The 22,844-nt window shown below is 38.4% G+C and overlaps 1 protein-coding gene and 1 long non-coding RNA gene across 2 annotated transcripts; both read left to right on the top strand.

Moving 5' to 3' along the window:
- The first annotated feature begins 131 nt into the window (after window positions 1-131).
- LOC117626065 lies at window positions 132-1,280 on the top strand. The gene is made up of 2 exons (XR_004585486.1): window positions 132-428; window positions 919-1,280. It is a non-coding gene; the product is annotated as an uncharacterized LOC117626065 (long non-coding RNA).
- Window positions 1,281-15,566: 14,286 nt separating this feature from the next.
- On the top strand, window positions 15,567-22,546 carry LOC117624434 (probable glucan 1,3-alpha-glucosidase). Its single transcript, XM_034355674.1, has 6 exons — window positions 15,567-17,268; window positions 18,741-19,014; window positions 19,091-19,226; window positions 20,033-20,243; window positions 20,368-20,574; window positions 21,908-22,546. The coding sequence occupies exons 1-6, from the start codon at window positions 15,679-15,681 to the stop codon at window positions 22,274-22,276; spliced, it is 2,787 nt and encodes a 928-aa protein (XP_034211565.1). The 5' UTR covers window positions 15,567-15,678; the 3' UTR covers window positions 22,277-22,546.
- Window positions 22,547-22,844: the final 298 nt, after the last annotated feature.

The following is a 22,844-nucleotide window of genomic DNA, read 5'->3' as shown; positions in this document are numbered from 1 at the left end:
TTTGAGGGATCTCTCAATAGAAGCTCTCTCTCTCTCTCTCTCTCTCTCTCTCTCTCTATATATATATATATATATATATCCCTTCAGTTGAAGGATCCCTCAAATAGTGTTTCTCTCTCTCTCTATATATATATCCCTTCAGTTGAGGGATCCCTCAAATAGTGTTATTTGAGGGATGTGGCGCTCAACCGTTGGATCTGTTTTAATGATCTTGTGTGGCTGAGATTGTTTTACATCTTTTAACCCGTTTTATGCCAAATAACCCGACACATCCAATGCTGGAGAAGACCTAAGGCACGCAGGCTCTCAGATGGGAAACGAAGGAAAAGGAAGAACCCCTTGCAAGCCTAAGAGAAGACCCACTCTCTCGAGATGAAATGATGACCCACCATTTCCAACTAAGCTTGCGAGATTTCTATTTCTATAAGGTATCCATTGTCGTGGTTTTTTTTCCTTCCGAAATCTGGGTTGTAGTCTTCGATTTGGAGATGTATGAGGGTTTTTCGATCTGGGTTTGTAGATTTCTAAGTTTTTAAAAATCTGAGTTGAGATTAATCTCCAGATTTAATATGGGTTTGGAAAAATTCATGTGAATTATTATTGTTGTGTTGTTCTGGTATCTGACATGGGTTTTTTTAAAATCGATTTGAAGATTTCTGCTAAAAGTTGAGATTACATCTCCATATTTGTAATGGGATTGAAAAAATTCATGCGATTTACTTGTTGTTGTGATATTTGATATGGGTTTTAAAATTGATTGCGGCCACAAGAATATTAAATATTATTTTTTGCTGGCATGGAGCTTTCATTCAAAGTAATAATATATCTTGAGTAAGTAAAGTCATATTTTCTACCTATGTAATTTGCCTGTTCTTGATAAAATTGAATTAATTATTTTCATTTGCTTTGTGTTTTTAGGATGATGTTTTGAACTCCTAGTGAGTAGTGGCAAAAGATATCCAGTTTTACTTGCGTTTAACATATTTCTGGTGTTGTATGATTGCACTGACAGAGATCCATTTTAAGGTTATCTAAGCCGTATAGCTTCTTAGGGTCAGTTAGATGTGAGTTATTTTTTATTAGACAATAATTAATGGAATATATGAGGTTCGAAATTTTTTTAGGGTCAATTAGGTGGTGCAAGTCTTTTTGAATTGTTGTTTATCCGACTCTATTGAACTATGAGCAAAGGTTGTTTTAAGGTATATCTTGTTTGGTTACTTTGTAATTAGTTGTATTAATAAAAATTGTTGATGCAATATGTCATATTGCTTTCTCTATGTGATAAAATGATCTTCTAATTTGCCTCTTATCATCTTTATTTGCTTACATTTGTACTTTGTGTCAAATGGAAGATTACTTCTCCAAAATATGTAGTGTTTGTGGTAATCTAACAAGCCTTGGCTTGTTTCTTGGCTGTTGATTTAGATGATATTACTTGAGAAGGCATATGGATTGCATATGGCATATGGATTTCTTTTGGGTGATATTTAGTTGTTTTGACAAATTTCATTCCATTCGGGATTGAGTTGCTTTCTGTCTTCATTGTTGTATGATTCTTGGATTAAGCGCAAGATGTTCACTTGGATTTCAACAATATGGCTATGTACCCTGGTCGAGACTGGTTCATGAATTTTTTAGCAACATGAATTGTAGGCCACAATTTCTGTACAAGCACATAAGGAAAAGCCCTTTGCCCAACAAAAAAAAAAAGAAAAGAAAAGGAAAAACCCTTGTGAAAGAAGCTAGTAAGGAACTAATGATATATTTTCTACTTCTAACAACAAATTGATAACTTTAAACCTTCATCAACCGTGATTAAAGATATATGAAATTAAATCATGGAAAGCTGATTATGAACTTCAATAAATAGAAAAGCTTACATCCAACCCCAAAAAGACTACAAACATTATAATGACAAAAAACTAGAACATGTTTGTTGCCTCTTTCAAAGCTCTTGATCTGCAAATGATTCATAATGAAGAAAAATATCAATCTCGTTTGCTCCGTCCTTCAAAGCTCCTTCTCAGATGGTTGCACTATTTGTAAGAACCCAAAATAAAATATCTAAAAAGAAAGAAAATATCTAAAAAGTAAGGAAAATATCTTTTAGTGAAAAGACCATTTTGCCCTAGCATTAATAATGGGGGAAATTTTGACTTTTGATCGAGAAAGAATTTGGGAATTCCGCTTGCGCCATTGCGTAGAGCACGGCGAAAGGAGTCCGTAGACACGGAGTGGGCCCGAATCGGAGATGTAACGAAAAAGATATGGTCAAAAGAGTCTCAGTGGCATAACCGTAAATATTTCGAAGTTGCATCTATATAAACCCAGACTCTGCGCGAAACGGGCCGCCGACTTCCAGAAGGTGCTGGCGCCGCCTCCGAGCTCCAATGGCCACGGGACCGGTGGCGTTGGAACCGCCATCGAGTCCCCTACCTTCTCCAACCGACCTCAACCCCGAGGCCGCCCTGAGCTGGCCGGAAAATCGTGTTTTCCGACGGATGTTCGTTCGAATCCACCCGAACTTCCAGCTCGATTTTCTCCTTCAATTCTTCACCAAATCGATCGAGTAAGGCACCAGGAGCCCGACAGAATTATAAAAGAGATCTTCGAGGGATCGAAGTAGCTCGGACCATCTGTGAGTGGACCTTCTTTCATAAAACAGATTTCATGAATGATTGATGTGCTTTTATATAAATAAGTTTTATAAATGAGTTTATATTGATTTTATATAAATAAGTTTTTAGAAATGAATTTATTTGAATAAGTTTCTTTATTTGATCTTGAGTAAGTTTTATTACGGTTCTGAACTTGATCAGTACAGTAACAGTTTTATAAATATGTGCTGCTTATTTAAAAGTTATAGAAACAGAGTTTGAGGTTGAAATCAGATGAGACAGCAGCACAATTTGAGATTTCAGTTTTAATCGGATTTTCTAAAGGAATCTATTTTAAACCCACCTTGTACCCATTTTCTTTATGGTGATTACCCAGAGTCGGACCGATGTCTACGGACATCCAGTCTGATTATAGTTCAGTCAGTGCACTTGACTTTGCCTCACGAGTTTCGGGGACGCTCGGACCGTGAGTGCCAGGATTTGCGGCTCGGCAGACTTGGTGTCCCGAGACCTGCCAGGATTGCGGCTCGGCTGACTCTGTGTCCCCGAGACCTGCCAGGATTGCGGATCAGGCTGACTACGGTCCCCTGCATCCTGCCAGAGCGACTCGAGCTGACTTGGTGTCACTGAGGAATCTGCCGGCGGGACAGGCTGATCATAGTCCCCTGATTTCGCCAGTTTGCGGCTCGGGTGGACTGCGTGGCGCCCGAGACCTGCCAGGGAATTGACGGATATAACAGGGGTACAATTAGGTGGCAGTTTTAAAGGATTTTAAAGCTTTTACTGCAGATATTGTTTACTCATTTTTTTTTTTAGTAAATTCAGTCGAACGAAGTTTTAAAGGATTTTGAGCTTTCTTTTATTCAAGGATGATTTTCAGCCATTTTATATTGGTCTCTCAGTAATTGCACATGTGTATTTTTGGTATTTTTATTCAATATACCAGTTCTTTGATTCTTCCAGGCAGTAATATCTTTATATCAGATCGATTATGTAAGTTTCTTCATTAGTATACTAATTCATGCTTATAGAATCTTTTATATGGAGATATAGTTAAATTTTCGATGTATATATATCCCTAGTTATTTCAAAATGGGGGAATTATATTCTAGCTTGATTTTAAGAATCTCACTTTTTGTCCACTCACAGTTTAAAACTTGTTTTTCGCCCCCAGGTTGTAGAAGTGCATAGGATCCACCACCGGGCCACTCTTAACCTCCACGCTTCAAAGCCAGGTAAAGTTGTAGAAATTTTTCCTGAAAACCCGTGAACTTTAGAAAATTGCTCTGATATCGAGTTTATTGGAAAATTTGAATCTGGCAAATTTTGGTTTATCCTATTCTGGCAGTTGGGTGGAAATATTTGAGATTGTTTACAGGTGAAATTTTGGGACTGGTCAAAATACAAGGGAGACTCTGCCGAATTTCGGCAGAAGTCTAAGGGAATTTTAAAGAGAAATTGAAGTAAGAGGGCAAAAAGGTCATTTGTGCCCGACATTCGCCAGATGTCAGACACGCACAGGCCTTGGCTCGAATTTCAAAGTGAAAATTGGGTCGGATCCTGTCACTATTGACATAAATGGAAACCCAAGTATTCCACAAGCTGCACTTGCCATTGTCCATGAAGTCCACTTTAAGTCATCAACCAGAAAGTTCTGCACATTATTCTTATTTCAATGCTGAATATGATTGCATTTTCTGTTGGATGCATATCACCAATATCATTTTTTTTATATAAATATTCGTGTGGCTGCAATTAATTTTAAAACCCACATTCAAAACCCATATCAGATAACCCTACAACAACAACAATAATAAGTAAATCACATGAATTTTTTCAAACCCATATCAAATCTGGAGATGTAATCTCAAGCTTTAGTAGAAATCTTCAAATCGATTTTAAAAAAACCCACATCAGATACCAGAACAACACAACAATAATAATTCACATAAATTTTTCCAAACCCATATTAAATATGGAGATTAATCTCAACTCAGATTTTAAAAAACCCAAAAATCTACAAACCCATATCGAAAAACCTTCGTACATCTCCCAATTGATGACCACAACCCAGATTTCGAAAGGAAAAAAAATCCACGACAGTGGATACCTTATAGAAATAGAAATCTCGCAAGCTTAGTTGGAAATGGTGGGTCATCTTTTCATCTCGATAGAGTGGGTCTTCTCTTAGGCTGGCTCTTCCTCTTCCTTCGTTTCCTATCTGAGAGCCTGCGTGCCTAAGGTCTTCTCCAGCATTGGATGTGTTGGGTTATTTGGCAGAAAACGGGTTAAAAGATGTAAAACAATCTCAGTCACACAAGATCATTAAAACATATCCAACGGTTGAGCACCCCATCCCTCAAATAACACTATTTGAGGGATCCCTCAACTGAAGGAGACTATATATATATATATATATATATATATATATATATATATAGGCAACACAGCATGATTTAGATGTGATGCCTTTTTGATATTCCAAGACAGTAACCAAGTAAATTGTGATGTGGAACATGCAAAATGCCTACACTTTCCTTACATAAGTGATGCCTATTGTTTATAACAACCTCAGTTTTCCAGAAACAACTGAAGTTAAAAGATTAAAACAACAAGAAGACTTCCATGACCGCTGATGCCTAAAACTAGAAGTAGCATCAGCATTTATATAACAATCGGCGTTGTTCTTGTTTTTGGCATCGAAAGGTCAATCATCTTTACAGAAAGTCAAACCATATGGAAGCTTTTCACCTCAGCTAAAAAGAACAAGCGATGACATATAACATAATTTGCAACAGCACTATTAGTTTCTGCAATGTCATAATTCATAACAAGCATCGGTATCGGAGTTTTTGAAATATGTGATGTCGCAAATATATTTTCCGTTGCCTATTACATAGAATAGGCAACAGTCACAAATACCACGGTAAGAATGTGAATAGGCTGGTCATTTTTGGCATAGTGTTGAGAAATGCATGTATGGACTCAAACAAGCATAAAGGAGTTGGAACATCAGATTTGATAAAGCAATCAGAATGTTTGATTTTATTCAATTCAAAGATGATGAACCCTGAATGGCATTGGAATGCTTTCTTATGTAAAAGTATGGCTATCTAAGACGTTTCACATGAAAGATTTAGGAGATGCGTCTCATATACTAGGGATCAAACTCTATTGAGATAGATCGAGAAAACTAATTGGTTTGTCTCAATCCTTGTACATAGACAAGATACTTGGAAAGTTCCATATTAAAGAATCTAAGAAGGGCTATCTCCATGTAAGACATGGAATCAAGCTCTTCTAGGGCATGAGCCCTAAGCGTTCTGAAGAGGTGGAACACATGAAACAAGTTCCTTATGCATCTGCAGTAGGAAGCCTCATAAATGCCATGATGTGCACAAGGCCTGATATCAGTTATGTTGTGAGCATTACAAGTTGATATCAATCAAACCCAAGATCATAACACTGGGGAGCTGTCAAAACTGTCATAAAGTACTTAAAGAGAACTAAGGACATGTTCCTGGTGTATGGAGGAACATCGGAGTTACAGCTTGGATTTTTAGTTCGATCCAGACGATAGAAAATCCACTTCTGGATTTGTCCTTACTTTGAATGGTGGAGCAATCAGTTGGAAGAGTTGTAAACAAGATGTTACAGCGAACTCTACAACTGAAGCAGAATATGTCACAGCATCTATAACTGCCAAGGAAGTCGTATGGATGAGAAAGTTCATAGCAGAACTTGGAGTGGTTACAACTATAAAGTTGCCAGTACCTCTGTATTGTGACAACACTGGGGCAATAGCTCAAGCCAAGGGACCAAGGTCTCATCAGAGGAACAAGCACATCGAACGTCGCTTCCATGTCATCAAAGAATTTATAACAGATGAAGAGGTTAAAATTCTCAAGTTAGCTTCTATGGATAACACATCTGATCTGTTCACTAAAGCTATGAGTCAAGCTCAAGTAAGTAGGCATCTAGAAAAGATGGGCTTTAGGTATATATCTAACTGGCTATAGTACAAGTGGGAGATCGTTAGAAGTATGCCCTAGAGCCAATCATGAGATGTAAACTCTAGGGATATTTCACCTAATTAATGAAGGGCATTATGTTATTTTAAGTAATAATCTTTGTCATTTACTTAACTAACAAGTTCGTGGATCTTGAGAAGTAGAAAGTGACTTAAAGAAGTTAAGTTTAGGAGACCTTTATGTACTATGTCCACATCCTAAATTGTTCATGGTCATAGGATAATCAATTGGATATTGATAATCCGCAAAAACCATCATGCACTATATCTGCTCAAGCAGGAGGATGACTCGTCCCAAGTGATTCGTGTGGAGATACTAAGATAAGTGTATGGATGTTCAGTGGAGAATGAATTCACTAAACACAATCAATGATGAGAGCTTGAATTAAAGTTTTATGTACATGTCCATCAAGATCTCTCAAGTTGGAATAGTGCAAATTAGCCATTGACCTAAGGCACCATGAGTTGTCTCATGGAAGCGTTGTGGGCCTTTAGCCATATTGAAGCGTTGTGATCCTCTAGGCATAACCCAAAAAAATGGCTAGGGTTCATGATCAATTCATTGAGACATGTGAGTGTACAACAAGGGATCTCTACCTTCAGTAAAGAGGGAGAATGCTCAGAGGATGTGACTCAAAAGTCTTTTGCCAAAGCAACAAGCTAGATTGATAATAGAGATTATGATCATGCCCCAATGAATCACATGAAACTACAGATCACACTAAGGGCTTGACATGAATTTTATGCCCCAATTAGCATGATCAAGAGCATTGATTAAGAGAAGGACCGTATTGCACGGTAATCTCAACTGAATAGGTTCACAGCCTCATTCTATACTGGCTTGAGCAACCGTGACATATTGCTAGACGTCATTCACAGTTTTGTGGAAGCCCTGAGAACAAAGATATAATCTAGTTCTCATAAGGGGAGAATTAAAAGGGAGTTTTAATTCTCAATCGATCAATAAAGAGTTTTGGATCGCTCACTACTTCGCAGATTAGAACCTAATGGATCACACACCGATAAGGTTAGATAAAAGGAAATAAATATGATGTGCATGGACTAGATAATGATGGAAAAGGGTAATTTGGGCCTAAACTATAAAACCGGGTCCAAGGCCCATTGGGTTAGTTAAGACATGTGGGCATAATAGGATGACCACATAAGCCCAGGAGACCCAATAGAGACCCCATGGCCGGTTTTACCAAAGGGAGACTTTGGTCTCCTCCTTGTGTGTCTATTTAAGTGAACTTTGTCTCTTGAGAAAAGTTAGGGTTTTTAGCTAGTTTCAAGAGAGGAGTTAGAACACCATCAAGCTCCTCTCACCTAGAAAAAATCAGCCACGCTAAGAAGTGAACACTAGCATCCTTCCTTCCTAGGTTGCATCATATCCTCCATCTTCCTTAGTGTGGAAAGTTTAGAGATCATCTTCATTGGTGATTTGGTGAACCTATAAGGCCTTCCATAAGGTGATCAACTCAAAGGATGTCAACCTTGAGTAGTGCTTCAAGGGTAAAGTTTCTATTTTCTCTTTCTCTTAGTCTAGAAAGTCTAGGAGTTGAACAATCTAAACCAAGCCTTAAGCTACTTGGGGTTAGTTATGTTATAGCTGAAAGATTAAATTTTAAAGCTTCCGTTGCCTAAGGTTAATTGTAACCTTATCTTTGTGGCTAAATATAACTAGGATTTAATGTTTCCTTCAGGGTGGGCTAGGTGACACTAATAGATCTGCGCCCCCATCTCACCCTTTCTCTTCGTCCAACCAAAGATATTTCATTAATCACTTTCCCACATATGGTTGTAGAAGGATCTTCACATTCTTAATTAGTTTAAAAGATTAATAACTTTTTTTTAGTTTATTTTTCATATTGGAGGTGGGCTCCTCTTTCCCACATCACCCACCTAAATTGGTGGATAATGATCCATGTGTACGAAATTACAAAAATACCTCTACCATGTTATCAAAGTTAATACACTTTTGGATAGAGTTGACAGCAAGGGCCAAAGTGGGTCCACAAATCTTGGTCAAGTGGGAAAAGTGGACCATTTGAAGTTTGGGAAGGAGGGGGGCAAAATGAGCTTGAACTGTAGTTTCAGGGGCATTGCTATAAATAAGCCTTGATACTATAGTCAATTAAAAACATACTAAAATCCTCAAGCCCTCTTTGATTTTGGGTTGATCCTAATATCCTGTGGTGCAAAGCAAGGATATCATTAAAACTCAAGTGGATTAATAAAAGAAAAACTATTTGGAATTTATTAATGACTATGATATGGCCTTCAAAAAGAAAAAATGTTAGCCCCTAAATCGCCATAGCCCTAGAAATAGGCCAAGAGATTGAATTTCCCTAGCATGGAACCATTAGTGCTATAAATAGCGAGAAAGATGAGTTTATTATAATACGTGCCTCAAACAAACTGACTTCAAATCAAACAATTGTTCTCTGAGTGGGGAGCTCGCTCAAATTGGTTCTTTTTTATGCCTTAAAGACAAATAAGGACTTCAATATTTTCCCAGTACATGAACTAAAATCAAAGGAAAGTAAAAGAAAGCAAAAAAAAAGTGCCAGAACAACGGGGTTTAGTCGGAATCACGACTATCAACACTTGAAATAGCTTCCAATCGCCTGAAAGCTCGTCAGAATGCTGGAAAGCATAGTTGTTTTTGGTCCGGCAACAACACCGATAAGATGAAACTGACAACTGGCCGAGAGGCTACAGTATGGTGATAATGCGAACCATCACCGTTTGCAAGAATGGATAACAACACATTTACGAACTTGTCTTCGACATTGAGGGGCTTGGATTTCTTGCAAAATGACAGAACAATTTGTGTCAATGAGGCAATGCACATATTTTTGCATACTATTAGGCATACAGTTCGCAATATAATGATTCCTTAGAAATTTCAACATTCTAAACAAACAGTGTCTAGACAATTTAATATAGTTCTCAAAGCAATATGTCAACTTGGTACTCAGATAATTCAACCTCCAAATATAGAAGTTACACCTCAAGAAATCATGGGGAATCCTAAGTAACACCTATGGTTTAAGATTACTTTACTCTTTGTCATAAATGTGATTAAGTTAACAACTTTTTGTTCTTATTATATAGTTAAGTAATAACATGTCATGGTTTGATTCTCACTTGGTAGAATTGCATTGATGTTGTTGATTGAACACATATCAGTGCATGGGCTTCTACATCAAAACAAGTTCCGTATTGAGGCAAAAAAATTCAGATGATAAAAAAAATTATGTGAGCATGTTCGTTTGACATATGTTCACATATATTTATATGGGATGGGAAGGAATGGCTAATGACTCAAGAGTGTTGATGGATGCAATAAGTAGATAAGAGAACAACTTCTCATTGCCAAAAGAAGGTATACAATTATTTAAACTTATCAATTTTCAATATTTTTTATAAATATTTTATAGTATATTAGAATGGAGTAAAATTGTAATAACCCAAAACAAAATATCCTTAAATTAGTATTAATTTATTCTAGAAGAAAGACGATTTTGCCCTCACATTATTTAATAGGGAAAAAGTTGACTTTTTGACCCAGAAGGAATTTGGCAATTCCGCTTACGCCGTTGCGTAGAGCACGACGAAACGAGTCCGTAAACACGGAGTAGACTCGAATCTGAGTTGTAACGAAGAAAATACGGTCAAAATACCGTAAAGGGCAAAACGGTAATTTGGAAAAAGTCAGATTTTTATCCCTTTCTCCTCTCTCTCTCCTCCCGTCACGCGCGACCCGCGCCACCCCCTCCCCTTCCATTCAACACAGCCGCCACCATAGGGCACGACGACCTCCGGCGTTGATACCGTCGACTTCGTCTCGCCACCGCCGTCCCGCCACGACCCACCTCCGCCCTTGGGCCGACCGGAACTGGTAGGAAAATCGTGATTTCTGATCGGTTCTCCCTCAATTCTCAACCAAATCGTTCGAGTAAGGTATGGATTCTCACCTATTTTTCATGCTCTAGCTGATGATTGGATAGGTTTTGATCGATTTTAGCCGTAGATCACTCGATTTTCGAATTGAAAATCGGTCGAACTTCGGCCTCTGTTATCGGTGGTTTTCGGCCACTTTTTGGGGTATGTCCAAGAACAAAAGTGGCTCCAAATGGGGTGTTTTACCTAGGATAGGAGTTTGGAGTCTTGGTTTTGAGTTTTTCCAGCGAACCACTATCGCTTTGGACACCCAAACTGCCGGCGCTTGTGGCGGCGCGTGGGTGAAGGTAGTGTAGTGACTCTGTGTATTTTTGCGATCCTCGTGTTGTCACGAGCGCGTAAGATTTCGCGGATCTCAATTCGGAGTCTGTTTGAGCCCCGAAGGGATTTTCCATAATGTGCGATTCCCGAGTGCAGTGTCGTCGAGCCGTTGGATCGCACTCAAGTTCAGATATGTCGTTCTACATGATTTCAGGATCGTGTTGGATTGAACGGATTGCGAATCGGAGTCCCGGATACTCCGAAATTGCCAACCCTGGGGCTAGGGTTTGGATTTTAAGCGATAACGCGATTTTGGCTAATCCGACCGTCCATTTCGGACCAAACTCGCAGGATATGGGTCTTTCTCTGTGAGGAACCTCTAGAGAATCCCGGATCGGCCATCGAAGATCGTAGACCCCACGGGGTTCCGGATCGGCCGGTCTGGCAGTCTATCGCTTAGTAAAGCTTCAGGTCTTTTAAGGCCGTTCTAACTGTCTAAAAAGCTAAAGTGGGCATAGGATTGACTTGAATATAAGTGCACGCATTTCTAGGAGCCGGGGGTCAGGGTGTTTAATTTAATGTTTTTATTGAGCAGTTTTATTAATTTAATCTTCATGGTTAATCAGGCACCAGAGGCCAAACTGAACCTCATGAGGGACCTTCAAGAGGTCCAGCTAGCTCGGACCAGCAGTGAGTGGACTTTTCTTTTCTAAATGACTTTTCTGAGCAAATTTCATTATTTGATCTTGAATAAGTTTTATGCAGTGTGATTTTTTCCTATGAAATTAAATATCTCTTCTATGCCTTGCTTAGCTGATTATGCTAAAGTTATATAGACAGCAGACTTTGAGATTTGCGATACAGAAATAGCAGCCTAGCTCAGATTTATCAAACTACAGTTAGTTATCAGACTTTGCTAAGATAGTTTATTTTTAAAACCACCATGTACCCGATTTCGGTGATTACCCTCAGTTGGACCGATGTCTACGGACATCCAGTCTATTTTTCAATTCGTCAGTGCACTTGACATTGCCTCACGAGTTTCGGGGACGCTCGGACCGTGAGTGCCAGGATTTGCGGCTCGGCTGACTTGGTGTCCCGAGACCTGCCAGGATTTGCGGCTCGGCTGACTTTGTGTCCCTGAGACCTGCCAGGATTGCGGATCAGGCTGACTACGGTCCCTTGAATCCTGCCAGAGCTGCTCGAGTCGACTTTGTGTCATCGAGACTTGCCAGCGGATCAGGCAAACTATAGTCCCCTGAATCCTACCAGTTTGCGGCTCGGCTAGACTGTGTGTCGCCGAGACCTGCCAGGGGAATTGACGGATTTACAGGGGTACACCCAGGTGGTAGTTTTAAAGGAATTTCAGTACTTTTATGTAATTATTGTTTTCAGTCATTTTATAAAAGTTTTCTCGATATTCGTGCCTGTTTCATATCTGTATCGATACGTATACATATACATATTTAGTTGAATGCTTTATATTTGAATACAGACGAACTTTAGATTTACATACCTATTTATTTTTACAACGGGGGTTACTATGTTATAACTTGTTTTAAGAACATTATTTTTTTGTCCACTCACACTTTCAACTTGTTTTTCGCCCCCAGGCCGTAGAAGTGCAAAGGAATCCACCACCGGCCCATTCCTAGCTCTCGTGCCAACCCACGAAACGTAGGATGTTGTTGTAAATTACTTAAAGTCTTGTAAATTATTAGTAAATGCTCTGATATCTAGTTATGGTGGGGAAACTAGAGCTGTTGGTTGCGTTGTTGACTTATTCTGGCAGTTGGTGTGAAGTTTATTGCTTGTTTAACAGGTAGAAAATTTTTGGGTTTGGACAAATTACAGAGAAGACTCTGCCGAATTTTCGACAGGAGTCTAAGGGAAATTTTAAACGTATTTGAAACCGGAAGGGTAAAAAGGTCATTTGTGCCTGACATTCGCCAGGTGTCGGTCACGCACAGGATTCGGCTCGAATTCCAAAGTGGAATTGGGATCGGGTCCTGTCAAAAATACTTATATGAATTGTTCTTAAATAGGAAAAATATTATCTTATTGGTTATGGGTTATGCACTATATCATGAAGAGCATTACCACTTGAGTGATTATAGAGTGAGAGGCAAACATCCAAGAGGGCCAATGAAATGATTCCACTATAGGCATTCATCACTATATAATGTTACTGAACAATGCTTCAGAGTGCTTAAGGGTCTCTTTACTATTATGAAGTTAATACCAAATTATCTAATTAAGAAACAAATGCATATTCGTGTTGCTTGTTGTACAATGCACAATATGTGAGATCCCACATCGACCAAACGGAGAGGGGGGTGATGTGCCTTATATGGCACACCTCGCATCCTCATAGCAGGAGGCCTTCTGGGAGCTCACTGGCTTCGGATTCGTAGGAACTCCGAAGTTAAGCGAGTGGAAGGCTGGAGCAATCCCAGGATGGGTGACCACCCTGGGAAGTTGCTTCGTGAGCTCCCAGAAACAAAACCGTGCGGGCTGGTGAGAATGTAGCCAGGCCCAAAGCGGACAATATCGCGTTACGGCGGAGCCGGTCCGGGGTGTGACAGAATGGTATCAGAGCCACTCTGCCGTGGGTGCGAGTGTGCCGACGAGGACGTCGGATCCCTTAAGGGGGGTGGATTGTGAGATCCCACATCGACCAAACGGAGGGGGGTGATGTGCCTTATATGGCACACCTCGCATCCTCATAGCAGGAGGCCTTTTGGGAGCTCACTGGCTTCGGGTTCGTAGGAACTCCGAAGTTAAGCGAGTGGGAGGCTGGAGCAATCCCAGGATGGGTGACCACCCTGGGAAGTTGTTCCGTGAGCTCCCAGAAACAAAACCGTGCGGGCTGGTGAGAACGTAGCCAGGCCCAAAGCGGACAATATCGCGTTACGGCGGAGCCGGTCCGGGGTGTGACACAATATCATTAGAGTGCAATCAAGAAATGACATAATAGTTCATCATCAAGCCAATGATCTTCATATGGTGGATGAAGAAAGCTCTAGGGAGAATCAAGCAGGAGAACACATCCATTTGCATGAGGACAATGCTAATAAAATGAATGATGTTAGAGATCACATAGTTGTATCAATGTGGCTTGATTATGTACAGAATCATTAGTCTTAGAATTTATTTAATATGTATTATTTAGGACTTGAAGATTAATTGAGCTTGGCGATCATATATTTATGGTATTAAAATATAGATGTTAAAATAGTATGTTTGATATAATTTCAAAATATTTTATCAATATCTTAATTGAAAAAAAAAATAATTTTAAAAATTTTAACCAAAGAAGTTATCAAATTTTAAAGATTTAGAAATAGTATTCAAGTTGCATATTAAAGAAGTTTTTGAATCTTAAAAAATGGATTTTAGAACTCTTGTTTAAAAGAAAATATATATCAAGTGCTTAAGTTCTCTATTTGAATAGGATATCAAAATCCCTCTATTTTTCTTGCTAAACTTGTGAGTCTTGAACTCCCAAAGAACAAACCTCGCATGCCAAGCCAAGCTTAATCTTGATTCAACCTAGCCATTAAAGTAACGATCATGCATTATTCATATCCTTTGCACAAGTTCAAACTCAAGTTACATCCTTTTGGCACCTCCTCCATTGTATTGTCAAGTAACATCTTTCCAACACCTATTGTATTTGTATGAGCACCTGCAGTGTATTAAGGTTTTGTCCCATTGTTGTTCTCTATCAAAACCCTATATAGAGATAAAATTCTCTTCCATTAATATCTCAATGAGTCATTGAAGATGACCAAAGCACTCCTTAAGGCTCACAATTCCTTCAAAATGTTCTATGGCCTCAAACACAGGAGTGAAGCAGAGCTTGATCCATCCTTTTGATAGTCCAACAAGCCCATTACAGCTCTGCTTTCATTAGCATTTTCAAATGTGACTTCTTTGCTTCTTTTGGCATTGGTTCTTTATTTCCATAATTTGCCTCATTGAAATTTAGTAAGCAAACTTCATAGTCGAAGTTCAAAACGTTGTCCACATGATTTGTCCGCAATAGAGGATTTCGTGACGTTAGAGGTCATCAAGCTTCAAATAGGTTCATTATGCGCCAAAAAGTAACAAATCTCCTTTAATTCCGAGACTTAATTGTCTCTCTAATCTCAATCATTGATCATTTGTCCATATTAAGAGGATGCGTTTTAATCCAAGAGAGAACAACTCACCTAAAAATTGTTATGTCCAAGAGAGACTAGTTAGCCTATAAAAGAGCCTACCACTTTACACCCAAGTTCGAGTAGCCCTCTACGAAAATTAGATTAATTTAAATTAGTTTAGACTATCTTAAAAAATTAAGAGACTTTGGAAAAACCCAGAAGAGAGAGAGAAATTTTTTAAAAGAAGCCAAAATGGACAAAATTGCCCTTATTTATTTTTGGATTTTCTAAGGAATTCTTTACATTTACATGTATTTGATTTAAAAATTAAGAGGTTTAGATTTTTCCAAAAGTGAAAGTTTTTTTATGACTAAAATTTAAATTTACTTAAAAAATTACAACCAAAAAAGAGAAAAAAGACTTTCTTAAAAAAACCTCTAAAAAAGACTTATTTAAAAAAAATAAAAAATAAAAAAAATAAAAAAAACAGAGCGGGTCAATAAAACCAACCCATCCTTAACATTAGATCCGAACCACCATCTCAGTTACTTTGTTCAACCGCTGCAATAGGGACACTGACGAGAAATCTTTCCTCTCCATTTGTAGGTCTTCCTCCTCCATTTGCTTGCTAGGGACTGAGTATGACCACCAATCCATGAAGACGCAAATGAGAAATCCCACGCTTGTCCTTCTTCTCCTTCTTAGTTCTCAGCTCTGCTCAGTTCTCTCTTGGAAAAAAGACGAGTTCAGAAACTGTAACCAAACCCCATTTTGCAAACGAGCCCGAGCCCGCAAACCCAGCTCATCCTCACTCATAGCCCAAGACGTAGCCATCTTTGACGGTGAGCTCACGGCCAAGCTCTTCCCCGAAAAAACCCAAGAAAACCCAGACGAACAAGATCAAGACCGAATCAAGGCCTTGGTTCTCACTCTTTCTGTTTATCAAGATGGGATCTTAAGGCTCAAGATCGACGAGGACCCCAAACTTGATCCACCCAAGAAGCGTTTCGAGGTTCCCGATGTGATTTTGCCCGAGTTTTCGAACAAGAAGCTGTGGTTGCAGAAGCTTTCGACGGAGACGATCGGCGGCGATGCCGGTCCCTCGACCATCGTCTACTTATTGGACGGCTACGAGGCGGTGCTTCGGCATGATCCCTTCGAGGTATACGTGCGTGAAAAGGGAGGTAATCGCGTCATTTCTCTGAATTCTCATGGGTTATTTGACTTTGAACAGTTGAGAGTGAAGAGAGATGGTGAGGAGTGGGAAGAGAGGTTTAAAGGGCATACGGATAGGAGGCCGTACGGCCCGCAATCGATTAGTTTTGATGTGTCCTTTTATGGGGCTGATCATGTATATGGGATTCCTGAGCGTGCTACTAGCTTTGCTTTGAAGCCCACTAGAGGTCCTGGGATTGAGGACTCTGAACCCTATAGATTGTTTAACTTAGATGTATTTGAGTATATTCATGAATCCCCATTTGGGCTTTATGGTTCCATACCCTTGATGATTTCCCACGGGAAGTCGCGTGGGACTTCCGGGTTCTTTTGGTTGAATGCTGCTGAAATGCAGATTGATGTTCTCGGGTCTGGCTGGGATGCAGAGTCTGGCATTTCTCTCCCTTCATCGCAGAGTAGGATCGATACTCTTTGGATGAGTGAGGCAGGTATTGTCGATGCATTCTTTTTTGTTGGACCAGGGCCCAAGGATGTAGTCCGCCAGTATACAAGTGTGACTGGCACACCCGCAATGCCACAGTTGTTTGCTTTGGCCTATCACCAATGCAGGTGGAATTATAGGGATGAGGAGGATGTTGAGCAAGTTGATTCTAAGTTTGATGAGCACGACATTCCGTATGATGTTTTGTGGCTTGATATTGAGCACACAGATGGGAAGAGATATCTTACATGGGATAGGATGCTTTTCCCGCACCCAGAGGAGATGCAGAGGAAGTTAGCTGCTAAGGGTAGGCACATGGTTACGATTGTAGATCCTCATATTAAGCGGGATGACTCATACTTTTTGCACAAGGAGGCGACAGAAAAGCGGTATTATGTTAGGGATGCCACTGGAAAGGATTATGACGGGTGGTGCTGGTCTGGTTCATCGTCATATTTGGATGTGTTGAGGCCAGAAGTTAGGTCCTGGTGGGCTGAAAAATTCTCTTTGGAGAATTATGTTGGTTCAACTCCTTCTCTGTACATCTGGAATGACATGAATGAGCCTTCGGTCTTCAATGGTCCCGAGGTAAGTTACTTAATCCCCACTGTGCCATGCTTTTAGTTGAGATTAGATTTTTCAGGTATATATTTATGCAGTATTGTTTAAATAGAATGCTTTTTAATGTTGTTCAAGAAGAAACTTGAGCCAAGAAAATATCTCTTGTCTTCAAAATTTTATCAAATTTTTATTGAGGAAAGGTGCTTAGTACACTTTCAGTTACTTATCGTGTATTTTTTGAATGAGTGAAAACACTGAATCAATTCACTTCTAAATAGGTTGATTATAATATACATCTAATTATCATTTGTTTATATGAACATGTATCATCTCTTACCTATAACTAGAGAAATGTGGGAGATCAGAATGTAAGGCCACACATATTAAGTTCAGTCACAATGAAAAAATTTGTTGCAGTATCATCATGAATATATATATATATATATATTATTAGTTTAAGAAGCCACCTACCTTATAATTGTGTAAGGGATTAGATTTGGTTTCATAGAGACATTTTGTGTAAATTGTATCTTCTTGGACTCTCTGCATTCTTAATCTCTAGTTCTTACATAATGTATTAATTGCACCACTAATATCTCTTGTGGAATTTTCATGGAATTTCTTTAACATTATTGTTCTTTTTGGTTTAAGTTTTTTTTTCCCCAACCATATTTCCGTATAGACTGGTCTAAAGGTATATATTAGAATAGCAAACTTTTAATATTCATATTTTTCTGACAGGTAAAAGTGGGTCTTTTGGCTTACAGGCCTCTACTGCTATAGTTATGATAAACCAAATCCCTGTTATAACATAATTTGAGTGGGGAAATAATGTAATAATACTACTGCTTCTGACGTGATATATTAGAATAATATTTGAGTGTAGGGAGTTGGTGAAATTATGTGAGGTTTGGATGGATGCAATGTAAGAATTGGCCATAGCATTATCTGAAAATCTGCAATATAATATAAAAATAGCAAATAGGGTGAAGGGGTGAGCTAGTTAGATAAAACAAAAATCAAAAGCAGCTATGATCACGAGCTTGGAGTTGGACTGAAAGGATCTGTAATGGTTGATAAATTGAGAACCATGTTCAAGTGTAAGGAGTGCAAAACTTCATAAGTGAAAATGCTTCAAACATGAAAATGAAAAAAAGAGAAGAATACTTGTAACCAAATGTATGAGTAAATTTAAGAAGTTTCTTATTTTGGAGTTTGAAAGTATGGAACCCACCTTTAGTTGGGAGTAAAAATGCATCAGAGGTAGTGCCTTTCTTGAAAATATTAGTGACTGAAAGAGCAAGATTATAAATTAAACTTTTCATTTGTTCTGTTTGGTTTTTTACTTGGAAGTTTGCATCTATATTTTTCTTGAATTTGTTTTGGTTATGGTCTCAATTCAGTGCAAGTGCTGAAAAAGTTTTCTGATCAATTCTTAATTTTTATTTCTTGTATACCTCTCAGCATCTTTGCATCTCATGATTATTGACCATGACCAGGTTACAATGCCTAGAGATGCTTTACATCAAGAAGATGCAGAACATAGAGAGGTACATAATGCCTATGGCTACTACTTCCACATGGCTACAGCAGATGGGCTCGTGAAGCGAGGTGATGGAGGGGATAGACCTTTTGTGTTATCGAGAGCAGTATTTGCTGGAAGTCAAAGGTATGGAGCAATATGGACCGGAGATAATACAGCTGAGTGGGATCACCTGAGGGTATCAGTTCCAATGATTTTGACTCTTGGTCTTACTGGGATATCATTCTCAGGTACAAAAAAGCAATTTTTCTTGTTGATACAAAATTTATTTTTCAACTGGCACTAATGGCCATAATGTTTCTACAGGTGCTGATGTTGGTGGGTTTTTTGGCAATCCAGAACCTGAGTTGTTAGTTCGTTGGTATCAGTTAGGTGCCTACTATCCATTTTTTAGAGGTCATGCCCATCATGACACCAAAAGGCGAGAACCATGGTTGTTTGGGTAGGATTTCCTTTACTATAAGAGTATCGTTGCTATTTCAGGATGCAATTATATATCTACATTTTTAACTAATTCAGACTTCAAACTTCCCTTTTTCTTTTTCACGAGAACATTCTCAATAATTGGAAGAATATACTATTTATGTTCATTGTTAGGTTTACTTTGTATATTACATCTTTAAAAATTTGCTTCTTTGTCTGTAATGTTGGAAATGGTTTCTGTTTGCATGCTTTGTTAGAGTGATATTCATTTTGTCTTTCTCGCAAGATTTACAAAGATTTCTTTTCAAAACCTGCCACTTCTTTAAGTGAGTGTCTCTCATTATGACATAAAGAAGTTTCCACTATGATTTCAACTTATACTGATTTGATGTTTCTATCAAAGAAAAATCAAATGTAATATTTGTAGTACTTTTTGGTAGGTAAGTATTCTAAGATGATTAAGCGCCTTTAAATGAAGAGGAGTACTGTGATGCCGATGCAGTATGATGTGATGATGCTACAAGAGGGGTATTAAACAACATGGGTTAAGTTTTGTGGACTTTGGGGTAGAGATGATTATCATCATGGGCTATTATCTAACTGCTTGGTTGTGGCCCTTTCGAAATCACAACCTTGTTATTCCAGTTCAGTGAAAAAATGAAGGGAAAAAAAAACATGTTATTGTATGATAAAATTTGAGAAATGTGAAATATTGATGGTACTCATTGTTACCATATTTAGCATTAAAATGAATAAGTGGTTTAAGCATTTCATGAATAGACTTCTTATGATTACTTTAATTATCAGTCTTTACCTTGATCACAGGGATAGAAATACTGAACGTATTAGAGAGGCCATACACATTCGTTACATGTTGCTTCCATATTTCTACACATTATTCAGAGAGGCAAACACAAGTGGTGTTCCAGTTGTTCGTCCATTGTGGATGGAGTTTCCTTCTGAGGAAGCTACTTTCAGCAATGATGAGGCTTTCATGATTGGAAGTAGTCTTCTGGTGCAAGGAATTTATACAGAGGTATTACAACATCCTGATATCTTAATCATTTATTTGGCTTTCTTCTCAACTCCTTGTTTTCGTGCTATCCGTTTTTTTTTTTATACTGTTGTGTCATACTGTTTTTTCTATCCCATTGTACAAGCATGCAAGACATGCTTCAGTTTATTTGCCTGGGAAAGAATCCTGGTATGAAGTGAAAACTGGAGTTGCATACAAGGGAGGTAGGACCCATAAGTTGGACGTTAATGAAGAGAGTGTTCCTGCCTTCCAAAGGGCTGGAACCATCATACCGAGGAAAGACCGGTTTCGTCGAAGTTCCACACAGATGGTGAATGATCCATACACTCTGGTATGCCTTTGACTTTAAAGTTTAGGAATAACATATATTATAACTTCTATACATGTCAAATTCTCTTTCCCTTTTGTATTGGTTTTCATGAAAACCTGAACTTTCTTCTGGTTATTCTCTTTCTTTATCTTTTTTGGTCTCTCTCACCAACACCCTTCCGACGTCAACTCTTCTCATATTAATAAGGAGACCCATAGAAATATGTTAATTGGATGATAGGAAGAACTAAGAACCAAGCAAAAATTGATATATGATATCGTAAAAGTTAAGAACCAAGCATAAAGAAAAATGGAGTCTGAACTATATTCCTAAATCATGTGGTCGTCTGGATACTTCAGATTCTTTTAATAGTTATTTTGAACAAGATATGACCAAGTGGGAAAACATGTTTTAATCAATCACTACATTTAGTACTACAACATTTGTGAAAGTGAAATTTGAATTGTCATCCTGCTTTAAGGATTTTATTAAATACAATTAAATTAAGAAAGCAACAAAACTTAAACATATATTTTCTTAGTCAACGGACACATTCAGGTGAGGGTAGATGAATTGGACCTTGGCTAAGCAGAAGTACGTGATTATCTACTCTGCTCTCACTTTTTACATCCCCCGGTCAAAAGTTGCCTTGAATGCCATAAACAGAAGGTTGTTTTTAGCTCATCAAAACTTTAAATGCTGATTTTGTGGTTTAACTTCAAGAAAACCAGAAAACTTCTATGATCTTCCACGAATATTATCAAGGTTTTGCAACGTTAGGAGATAAGAAAATCACAATAACGGCTATGTTTTAATCTCTGAGAGAGAGAGAGAGAGAGAGAGAGAGAGAGAGAGAGAGAGAGAGAGAGAGAGAGAGAGAGTATTCACTTATGTTCCCAAGTGAAAAGAATTTGATTTTGTTGAAAATTGTGTAAATATATGCTGGTTCTCTTTCTATATGTTCTCTTTATCTTAAGATTTTAGGAAATACTGATACATCGGGTAGGTTAGCAGCATAATTAAAGAGCCTTGAAGATTGTATTTCGACCCTATTTCCATTTCAATCAGGACCTAGAGACAGTGTTTTGCAGTATACTGTGACAACTTCTTCATGGTGCTATTAGTTTTCAACATCTATGTATCGCCTAAGAATTTTGATGAAGGGTGAACAGTTGTCTCGTGGAATTTACTTCCTATGCCAAATTGTATACACCTCCATAACCATTTGACACTGAAGTCGAACTTTGTTGTAGTTTCTCTTTGTAGCACTTGTTTTTATGAAAAAATCCTTTTTTTATTTATGAAAAGCATATGTCAGGTTGGATGGTTTTAATTTTCTTTCTACCTGCTGTAGGTTATAGCACTTAATAGTTCACAAGCAGCTGAAGGTGAACTCTATGTCGATGACGGTAGAAGCTTTGAATTTCAGCAAGGAGCCTATATCCATCGCCGATTTGTATTTTCAGATGGGAAGCTAACATCTCTTAATCTGGCACCCACTCCCCCTGGCCAAGCCCAATTTTCTTCAGAATGCGTCATTGAGAGGATTATTTTGCAAGGACTGTCCACTGGGCAGAAGAGTGCTCTAATTGAACCAGAAAATCAGAAGGCTGAAATTGAAAAGGGTCCACTTCTCCCTCATTCAAGGCAAGGCCCTACTGCGATAACAATCCGCAAGCCTAATGTTCGGATAGTGGATGATTGGGTGATAAAACTGCTTTAACGCATGGAGTGAGCTGATAAACATAATTTGGTAGGACTTTTTGGTTCAAGTATGAGAGTGATCTGTTCCTAGATTAGTAACATTGGAGGAAAACATGAATCTACTTTACATGTCTCAGTTTTTCGGTTATAAATGCATATACATCATCAGCCACTGCATCCTTAAGATATATACATTTCCTTTTTGGGTAAGTTTTTGCTGGGATTACCTCAAGTTGGGGTACCTAAATAAACGAGACAAAAAAAGTAGAGCATGTGGAACTGATTCATGAAGACTTTTATTATCTCATGACATTGTGCAACAGAACTCACGTTGCGGTATGAATATAATGATGGTGAAGTAATGTCATACTCTCCTCTTTCCTCAACGCCTATTTAAACTCTTTTATCTCTTCGTCATTTCTGTTCATTTAATTGAAACCATAGAGTTTGAGAAAAACTTAGGAAGGAAGAAGTGGCAGGAAAAATTAGTTTCTTTGTATTATTAACTTGCTCTTGAGTACGAACAAGTGCTGTTTAGAAGAGCTCCTTGTAGGCAGGTGTTACTTATGCTAGCAGGAGATCCTACT

Source organism: Prunus dulcis, chromosome 4, assembly GCF_902201215.1.
Source record: "Prunus dulcis chromosome 4, ALMONDv2, whole genome shotgun sequence".
NCBI classification, from domain to species: Eukaryota; Viridiplantae; Streptophyta; class Magnoliopsida; order Rosales; family Rosaceae; genus Prunus; species Prunus dulcis.
This window is presented reverse-complemented; position numbering and strand designations above follow the sequence as displayed.

What these genes read in the sequence shown, in the direction of transcription:
- LOC117624434 (XM_034355674.1), top strand. Translation starts at nt 15,679, where the DNA reads ATGAAGACGCAAATGAGAAATCCCACGCTTGTCCTTCTTCTCCTTCTT. An exon ending in CGGTCTTCAATGGTCCCGAG is followed by an intron (nt 17,269 to 18,740) that starts GTAAGTTACTTA and finishes GACCATGACCAG; the next exon opens with GTTACAATGCCTAGAGATGC. An exon ending in TACTGGGATATCATTCTCAG is followed by an intron (nt 19,015 to 19,090) that starts GTACAAAAAAGC and finishes ATGTTTCTACAG; the next exon opens with GTGCTGATGTTGGTGGGTTT.